Source organism: Camellia sinensis, chromosome 3 (assembly GCF_055761805.1).
Source record: "Camellia sinensis isolate YWXY chromosome 3, ASM5576180v1, whole genome shotgun sequence".
Classification (NCBI taxonomy): Eukaryota; Viridiplantae; Streptophyta; class Magnoliopsida; order Ericales; family Theaceae; genus Camellia; species Camellia sinensis.
The window spans coordinates 227,612,274-227,622,396 of NC_138963.1; the positions used below are offsets into that span (position 1 = coordinate 227,612,274).

Genomic DNA, 10,123 nt, shown 5'->3' on the forward strand with positions numbered 1-10,123 from the left:
GGAGAGAAGACGCGCCAAGCAAGGTTGGAACTTCAAATATGGTGAAACCAACTTCTACTCGGATCAAAGTGAAGAGCTTGAGGAGTTCTACCTTTTTAATAAAGGCAAAAGGGTTGAGAAACCACTAGAACAAGGTGGAAATCTAGAGAGATAGAGTATTTTAGAGGGAGAGGGTCTCACTTTAGGGTTTTGAGATGGATAGATCTGAAAAAGTGATGTAAAAAGTGCTTTTCGTGATTTGATATACTCGCAGTCCGCTCGAGCGAAGAAGTTGACGCTCAAGCGTTAGACACAAAGTTTTGTTCCGCTCAAGCGCAAAAGTGGCCCGCTCGAGCACAGAATACACACATCCCATATTTATGAAGACAAAAAATAATCCGCTCAAACATAAGGAATTCCGCTCGAGCGTCCACCCGCTCGAGCGTAGGGAACGCCGCTTGAGCATGGAAAACACCCCTTCAGTATTTTGTAAACGTGCAAAGTACTGAGTGTTTGCAAACCCCGCTCGAGCGGAAGACCAAAATTCTGGGCAACAACATTCAAGACCAATTACCAACCAACTTGTTCTAAACATGCCTGAGACATTCCAAAACTTAATTTCAAAAAGGAAAAGGAGGAAAGACATCAATAACAATATTAAACTACAAGACCTGAGTCCATAATACAATAAAGGTCGAGTCAAAATTGGAATCGCTATAAAAATCACTCATTTTGACACATTGAGACTTCACTTTCCAACCGCATGTTCATTTATTTCGCTTCCACCAAAAACCCCTCTTTTACATTTCACCCAAGCCCTGGGTTTGGCTCACAATACTCCCAAAGCTCACCGTTGTTACAAAATCACAAATAACTAAGTTAAAAACCATAACAAAGGGTAGAAAATTCCTATCTCAAAGAGAGAAGATGAGCTAAGCAAGGATGAAACTTCAAAAATGCCGAAACCAACTTCCAATCAGATGAAAATGAAGATTTTCAAGGTGTTCTAGCTTTTTATCCAAGGAAATATGGTGGATAGATCACTAGATCTAGGTGGAAATCTAGAGAGAAGGTAAATTTTAGAGAAAGCGGGTCTCACTATAGGGTTTTGGAGCAAATAGATCTGAAAAAGTGCTGTAAAAAGTGCTTTTTGCAATCTGATATATACGCAATCCGCTCGAGCGGAATAGTTGACGCTCGAGCGTCAGACACAAGGTTTTGTTCCGCTCGAGCGTAGAATACACACATCCAATATTTATTCATGTGTGTATTATATTCATATTGTATTTTTTGTTATGAAATTAAAATCAAAATAAATGTAACTTACATTATTGGATGAAAAATAGGAACATCATATTAATTATTGTTAAATATTACATCACTTCATATTTAATAATAAAATTTTAAATTTGTTTTAATTATAACTATTAAATTTGTATATTTTCATAATAGGAAGAGGTATGTCATAACTCAATTAATCTCATTTAATGAAGTTTAACTTTTTTTTTAATACAAATTATCAAAATTGCACTAAACATATTTATATATATATTTTTAATTTTTTAAACTACTAATTTAAAAAGTTATAAACATAAAAGTTAACTTATAAATTTCATATATACCGCAAGATAAAATATTAAATTACTTCACGATAATTATAATGATTTTTTTTAATTTATAAACTCCCATGCATAGCACGAGTTACCCCTAGTAAAACTTTAATGCATTAAAGACAAGCATAAAAAAAATTCCTTAAAAAGTCCAACACATATAATTATTATCAAAATATTAAATTTTAATATAATATAACTTTTGATGTAGATATCAGTTTGTAATAAAATTACTATTTTTAGAATTTTCACATCAAGATCTATTAAATATGATCTATGTTGACTATGAAATTCTTTAAAATATATATATATATATATTACCGTTGAAATTAATGTAAACAGTAACATGTTACTATGTTTGACAGTAATATGTTATTTTGTCTGACAGTAACATGTTATTTTGTCTGACACTAACATTTTACACTGGTTCACAGTAATATATTACTCTGGTAACATCGTCGAAGAAAAAAAAAACAAAAGATATTTTACTTTGTTCTTACTCAATTATATGTTTTTTCCTTAGGGGGTTTATGAAGCAAAATAAATTGGATTGTCCTTTTCACTAAATAAGGGTCCAATGGAAGGGTTTTAGCTAAATTTCTCAGGCCTTTTTTACTTCTCCCATACCTACTATCGCGCCATTTTCAACATCTCCCATACACTATGGTTAGTGATGAGATTGTTAAATTATTTTTATAAAAAATCTAAAAAAAAATAATTTGTATATTAAAAAAAATATCTTAAATAAATATAAATTCTTATTAAAAAATAACAGGTTGCAATTGAGGAAAAAAAAAGAGAAAAAAAAAATTACACTATGCATTTCATTAATAATGCTAAAAAACTGTGCCAAGTGTTTGTATAAAGTCTTGACACGTGTTCACTCTCAAATTATCAAATGAATATAGATGAAAGTGAAGAACTCAACTTTTATGGTTAACAAATATTAGAAACCCGACCATTGAAGCCTAATAACTATTAATTAATAGAATTCAACAATTGAAATGTCTCAAGCCACATCTCTTTGTCTTCTCAAATGTTTCTTTTTTTTGGTTCATGCATTCATTTTACTAGTGATAAAGAATTAGACGTGTGGAAAAGTGAGCGACATTAAAATTATATATTGAGATATGTAATTGTTGTGATGAAAAATAAAGGTTGTCTTCCTTTTTCATGGAATGTCAGGTGTGCTTCTACATCATCATTGAATGTTACTTTTATTTTTTTTAGATACTGTCTCACAATTGTTTGTGTTTTGTGTTATGAAATTTATTACATATGTGTTTGCTAAAGCTATTAGATGGACCTAATACAAGAAGTGTAGACTATTTCAATGTCATTCTTGGGATTAGAAATACAAAAATATACACCAAAAGTGTATAAATTGATAAGATTTTATAAAATTTATTTGTGAGTCTCACTTCTTGAAAATTCTATAATTCATTTATTTTTTGTATTATATTTTATGTTTAGTTTCTGTACTTTTTTTATATAGTTTTCTTTGTTTTCTTTAAAAGTTTATTTTTAAAAATTAATAAATAAATAAGTAAATTATTTTCTATTTCAAACAATTTCATTTTTTTTTATTTTTTCTATTTTTTCTTAAAGTAGTTTTAGTTTTGGGCAATTACTTGCTCTTTTTTTTCTATATATTATAATTTTGTGCATTTTAAGTGTATAATGTTTTCACTAATACACTCGGAGATGCACTATGAAAGAAGTATCATGCGAAAATTAAGTAAGAAGAAGAAAAATAAATAAAACAATACAATGAATCTGGAGCAAAGATCAAAGATCAAAACTTCCAAAGCAAGCAAGTAAACAAACAAGCAAGTAGAATATAATGTTTAACAATAGATATTTGAAAATTTGTAACAAAATTTTATAATTTTTCTTTTTGCTAAGAATATTCTATTTGATACTAGCTAAATAAAATGCTTGTAAAATAGTTTTTTTTTTTTATTTTTAATTTAAAATTAAAACTATAATAAATTTATGTAAGCATAATTGCTAATCAACGACCAGTGCAGCAATAAAACATCTGGCTCGTATTTTAAAACCAAGCGCCGAAATTGGCCAAGATCTCCGAGATCCATTACAAAATAAGACAAATCCACACATTATTTTGCCTTTAACAATAGTATTTGTGCTACGCTTTCCCTGTTCAATCTTTTAATCCGGACCACAGATCTGGGAGCGGAGCGAAGCGAAGCGAAGCCCTTAGCCAACAACACGGCACCAAATGCGGAAGGGAGAACCAATCCGGGGATGACACGTGGCGTGGGAGAGGGTCCCAGGTAATATTAGTGGGATGCTCCGGGAACCATATATAACTCACTCCCTAACTCTCTAACATCAGTAAAGTTTTTAGAGAGTGACTAGCGTCATCAGAGGGAGTAAGTGACGTCATTGAGAGTGAGTTATGGCCTCAATGCGACGTCATTTTAGATTACAAAATAAGAACATCTTTCTGACATATCCCAGATGTTCTTTACATAAAGAGGGACTCCTGCAGAAACTTAGAGCGTTGTTCACCAACAGGCAACCAAATTATATCAAAGGTGCACATGAATTACACGCCAATGGTGAACCACATCCATATGCTCTCGTCCAATTTGCATACCATTTCCAGACGCAAGATGAACGGTTCTTCGACGTTACACACGACAATAGTAATCATCATTTCCATCCAAATATGCAAGGGGCAGCTAATCATGAAAATGTTTTGGAATACATCTCTAAACAAGGTGACTACACTGAATGGGGTGAATTCTATGAACGGGGCTGCTGCGCTAACCAACAGAACAAAGAAAATATATATCGTGAGGCGCTTGCAGCGGACAACAAGAAGCAAGCACTGGCAATGGTGAGAAACGGAGACCCAAAATGCTATTGGTTAAATTACGACAAATTGTCCTCTAATTATGACAGGATTTCATTTATTCCACCATTGTCGTACGTTCATCAATTTGCAGAAATAGTATGGGCCATCCCAGCAGATCTACAGCAATGGGTTGCAGAAAATATCAAAGACGAGGCCCAAAGACCACACAGGCCCAAACGCATTATAATTGAAGGCCCATCTGGGATTGGGAAAACATGCTGGATCAAGTTCTTCAAAGTGTCGTAAAAGACCCCGGACAGCGTCCTCTCTCTCCAATGGATGTGGTTCGATACATCCGTTTGTGTGGAATATCGAGCATCCGCATTGGAAGTGGAATACCTTCCTGCGTTGGGCCTTCTTCTTCTCATTGTAGTGCCTTTTCTTGATCGGTTCTAGCGAACAGGGGCTAATCGATTGTGTAGAACTCTGCGTTTTTGATCGTCCACGCTTTGATCCCAGCGTGTTCATGTTTGTCTAGATATTCTTTGTAACTGGAATCAGCTCCTAGGTTACATAATATAATGGTTGGAATCCCGCCCTTTATTTTCTTTGGGCGGGCATATTTACAATTCGAAATAAAATCCCGTTGCGCTCCAATAAATTCCCGCCAATGTTTTAAATATTATGGGGCCATGTCATCGATTACATTATATAAAGAAACAACATTGTGGTCCCGTAAACCGATGTGGCCGGAATAATAATTATGTGGCCCCAAAGAGCAGGTCCAACATGTTTTCCCAATCCTAGACGGACCTTCAATTATAATGCTTTTGGGCCTGTGTGGTCTTTGGGCCTCGTCCTTGATATTTTCTGCAACCCATTGATGTAGATTTGCTGGGATGGCCCATACCGTTTCTGCAAATTGATGAACGTATGCAATGGTGGAATAAATAAAATCCTGTCATAATTTGAGGACAATTTGTCATAATTTAACTAATAGCATTTTGGGTCTCCGTTTCTCACCATTGCCAGCGCTTGCTCCTTGTTGTCCGCTGCAAGCGCCTCACGATATATATTTTCTTTGTTCTATTGGTTAGCGTAGCGGCCCCGTTCACAAAATTCACCCCATTTAGTGTAGTCATTGTGTTTCGAGATGTATTCCAAAACATTTTCATGATTAGCTGCCCCTTGCATATTTGGATGGAAATGACGATTACTATTGTCGTGGGTAACGTCGAAGAACCGTTCATCTTGCATCTGGAAGCGATATGGGAATTAGACGAGAGCATGTAGATGTGGTTCACCATTGGCATGTAATTCATGTGCAACTCTAATATAATTTGGTTGCCTGTTGGTGAACAGTGCTCTAAGTTTCTGCAGGAGTCCCTTTTTATATAAAGAACATCTAGGATATGTCAGAAAGATGTTCTTATTTTGTAATCTAAAATGACATCGCATTGAGGCCATAACTCACTCTCAATGACGTCACTTACTCCCTTTGATGACGCAAGTCACTCTCTAAAAACTTGACTGATGTTAGAGAGTTAGGGAGTGAGTTATATATGGTTCCCGGAGCGTCCCACTAATATTACCTGGGACGCTCCCCTCGCGCCACATGCCGTCACCGGATTCGTGCTCCCTTCCGCATTTGGTGCCGTATTGTTGGCTAAGGGCTCTGCTTCGCTCCCAGATCTGCGATCCGGATTAAAGGATTGAACAGGGAAAGCGTAGCATAAATACTGTTGTTAAAGGCAAAATAATGTGCGGATTTGTCTTATTTTGCAATGGATCTCAGAGATCTTGGCCAATTTCGGCGCTTGGTTTTAAAATACGAGCCAGATGTTTTATTGTTGCACTGGTCGTTGATGGTCATCGCCGAAGAGAACACTGAAATATTAATCCACCACATCAATGCCTTACAGCAGCAAGAAGATGCTCTATTCGCCGGTCTGAAAGCTGTATCCGAGTTAGACGAGGAGGACACCCATGCATAGACACCGCATCAGTGTGCAGAAATACATCTTGCCGCTGAGGAATGTGCGACGACCATCAATGTCGCTGAATGTTCCGGTTGCGATGAAAAATAAAGGTTGTCTTCCTTTTTCATGGAATGTCAGGTGTGCTTCTACATCATCATTGAATGTTACTTTTATTTTTTTTAGATACTATCTCACAATTGTTTGTGTTTTGTGTTATGAAATTTATTATATATGTGTTTGCTAAAGCTATTAGATGGACCTAATACAAGAAGTGTAGACTATTTCAACGCCATTCTTGGGATTAGAAATACAAAAATATACACAAAAAGTATATAAATAGATAAGATTTTATAAAATTTATTTGTGAGTCTCGCTTCTTGAAAATCCTATAATTCATTTATTTTTTATATTATATTTTATGTTTGGTTTCTGTACTTTTTTTTAATATAGTTTTCTTTGTTTTCTTTAAAAGTTTATTTTAAAAAACTAGTAAATAAATAAGTAAATCATTTTCTATTTCAAACAATTTCATTTTTTTTTATTTATTTTTATTTTTTCTTAAAGTAGTTTTAGTTTTGGGCAATTACTTACTCTCTTTTTTTCTATAAATTATAATTTTTTGCATTTTAAGTGTATAATGTTTTCACTAAAACATTCGGAGATGCACTATGAAAGAAGTATCATGCGAAAATCAAGTAAGAAGAAGAAAAATAAATAGAACAATACAATGAATCTGGAGCAAAGATCAAAAATCAAAACTTCCAAAGCAAGCAAGTAAACAAACAAGCAAGTAGAATATAATGTTTAACAATAGACATTTGAAATTTTGTAACAAAATTTTATAACTTTTCTTTTTGCTAGGAAAATTCTATTTGATACTAGCTAAATAAAATGCTTTTAAAATAGTTTTTTTTTATTATTTTTAATTTGAAATTAAAACTATAATAAATTTATGTAAGCATAATTGCTAATCACATTTTTTTACTTAATGTATAATATTATATTGACTACCTTTTTCATATTTATTTTTTTAAAATATTTATATAGAAGTAAAAAAAAATGTCGTTAGGAATATGTAACGAATTGAATCAAATTGAATTTATACTTTAATCTCAATTGGGGATTTATTTTAAATTATTAAACTCCATTCATTTTGGACCCAATTGATTGAATTGTGACCCGTTAGTAACCATGTAATAGTGTTGTGGTTTTATTATTATTATTTGCTTACCATAAAAGAGTTGTGAATATTTATTTTGTGAACCATTAAACGAAATATATTTTGTGGTAAGAAAATATTATATTTACTTTTGTCATTAAAGATGTTGAAATGTATTTTAATTGATATATATATATATATATGGTTAGATATTTGTTTAGTTAAACAAAAAGAAAAGAAAATATCTATATAAAGTGACCAAATGGATTTTCTGTTCAACTCTTGGAGTTCTTGCCGTGAGGGAGAAAGAAAAAAAGGGTTCCAATGTTAGTTTTTTATGGGTTTGATTTAGTGTAAGTCATTTTTGACCCCTAGTACTTTGGATCAAAATGTAGAGGGCGAAAAAGGCGTCGTTTGGCTTCGAACAGATTTAATTTCTGTTGCCAAAAATTTTAAAAGCTTCTTGGCTTGAGGTAGGGATTTTTCCTACCCTTATTTATGAACTTTAACTTGATTATATGGAGGTTAGAGTTGTATATAATTTAATTAGAATTTTTGAAAAATTTGTGATTTATTTGCTTAAAAGAGAAATTTTGAGAAAAATAAAGAGTTGATGCCCAAATTGTGAAAGTGTAAACTTGGAATATGTTTGTAAGGTTATGAAAGAGCTATGTTTTAAATTTGAACAAAAACGGACTTCGATTCAATTGGTTTTGAAATTTTACCGGTTTGCGACCAAAAGAGCATATTTAAAGAAAACAAAGGAATTATGTTTAACTTTTGTGGCTTTTGATCAAAATAGGAAGTCATAGTTGAATACTGCTTGGAGAATGTGTTTGGAAAGAAAATGATGTTTTTTTGGGCATTAATGGTATTATTTTGCTTAATGTATCTGTTGGAATAAAATCGACACGGTTAGAAATGGACCTTAAGAGGTTACCGGATGTGATTGTGATATGAAAACTAGTGTAGTTGTTCATATTTGATGAGATGTGGAATAGATTGTATTTATCGGAATTTTTGGAATTTAATTATTTAAATATATGTTTAAAAATATCTGTTTTGGGCTATCGATGGAGGATAGCCATGATTATTGTAGAAATGCATGAGACTTAGGTAAATTGAACCACATTCCTTATTTGCTGCATTGGACATTGCATTACATTCATTTCATTGGAAATCTATCTGTTTTTGAGAAATGTTTGGAAATGTATCTGTTTGCAAAAAGATGAATACTTCGTAAATCTGGGTAGGGGGTATAGAACCGCGCGGTTAGGTGTCAAGCCTTCCAATTTAATGGTAAAAGTGGTAGTGCATTAGGGCCTACTTGCAGACACTCATCTAGAGATTCACAGAGCCTATATTAATATAACAGATATGGTTTAAAATGGAAATAATTTTATATCTGTTGTTGCACCTTAGCATTGCATGCTTTATAAAAAGAGAGATAAACTATTTTATCATGAGCATACTCCTCTTTAGTCTAGTCATGGTCAATATGTTGTGTAGTATATCTCTTCTGGACTGTGGCTCACCCTATAAGGGAAACCATTTCAGGTACCGGTGATATGCCTCCGCCAAGGCACTGACTTGAGAGAACTTGGAGCTAAGGCTCCATTTTTGTTTTATGGCTATTTATTAAATGTCAGCCTTAGGCCGTTTTTGTGTTGAGTTGAATGTGACTATTTGTCCAGGTGACTGCTCGAGTGCAAGAAGTGGCGCTTGAGCGTAGAATTGTTGCTCCCAATATATCGCGTGTTTGCAGGCGGGCCGCTCGAGTGCAGAAAGTACTGCTCGAGTGTAAAAAGTGAGATTGCCCTTGAATTCTTTATTAGTATATTTGGAGTCTCCTTGTTTTATTTTGAAACATTGATCGAAGTGGTAACATGATGGTAAAGTAAGATTGGATCAAAAACTTTAATTCGGATAATCTTCCTACGAACAACTGTCACTCTTTTGCCCTTTTCTTTTTCCATACTTTGAATTTGAATGTGAGGTAGAACCATTGGAAAGCTTGTTTCCGGGGCTTCAATTTGGGCACAAGAACGACCCTAAACGGAGTCCAGATGAGAGAGTTATACTTGTCTAAACGGGGTCCTAGTTCTTCTTCAATGCTTGCATTAATAGATAGATTTGTGGTATTTAGATTATATAAATACAAAATTTACATTTTTGAGCATATAGTGCTATATCATGAAATTTTGGGGTTTATGGTTTAAAGTGTTGGGGTTCAATTACTGGGTTAAGATTGTGGATTATGAACCTTAGGTGTATAATCAATGGAAAAATTGGAATAAAAAGTAGTGGTGTGAGAAGTTTTAATTTTTCTTGAAAGTCTTGATTTTTTTTGAAAACCCTAAGTTGACTCATGATGATAATAAATGGTTTTTCCTAAATTGAAAGTAGAATCATGAAATTGAGAGGTTGAATTATATATATACAAGTTTAATTGAATTTTGGAAGTGTTTGAAAATTATGTTAAAAATTAGCGAATGAACCTTTATTATGAATATTGTAAATCATGCTATAATATGAAATGAAATTTGGGAAAAAAGATTTGTTAATGATATGG

At 33.2% G+C, this 10,123-nt stretch overlaps 1 protein-coding gene across 1 annotated transcript; it reads left to right on the forward strand.

Annotated features, from left to right (window-relative positions):
- Positions 1-1,007: 1,007 nt before the first annotated feature.
- Positions 1,008-4,719, forward strand: LOC114309263 (uncharacterized). The gene is made up of 3 exons (XM_028254973.2): positions 1,008-1,051; positions 1,432-1,437; positions 4,074-4,719. Exons 1-3 carry the CDS (start codon positions 1,008-1,010, stop codon positions 4,717-4,719), a joined length of 696 nt encoding a protein of 231 aa, XP_028110774.2.
- Positions 4,720-10,123: the final 5,404 nt, after the last annotated feature.

Coding starts and splice junctions, on each gene's coding strand:
- LOC114309263 (XM_028254973.2), top strand. CDS start 1,008: ATGGTGGATAGATCACTAGATCTAGGTGGAAATCTAGAGAGAAG.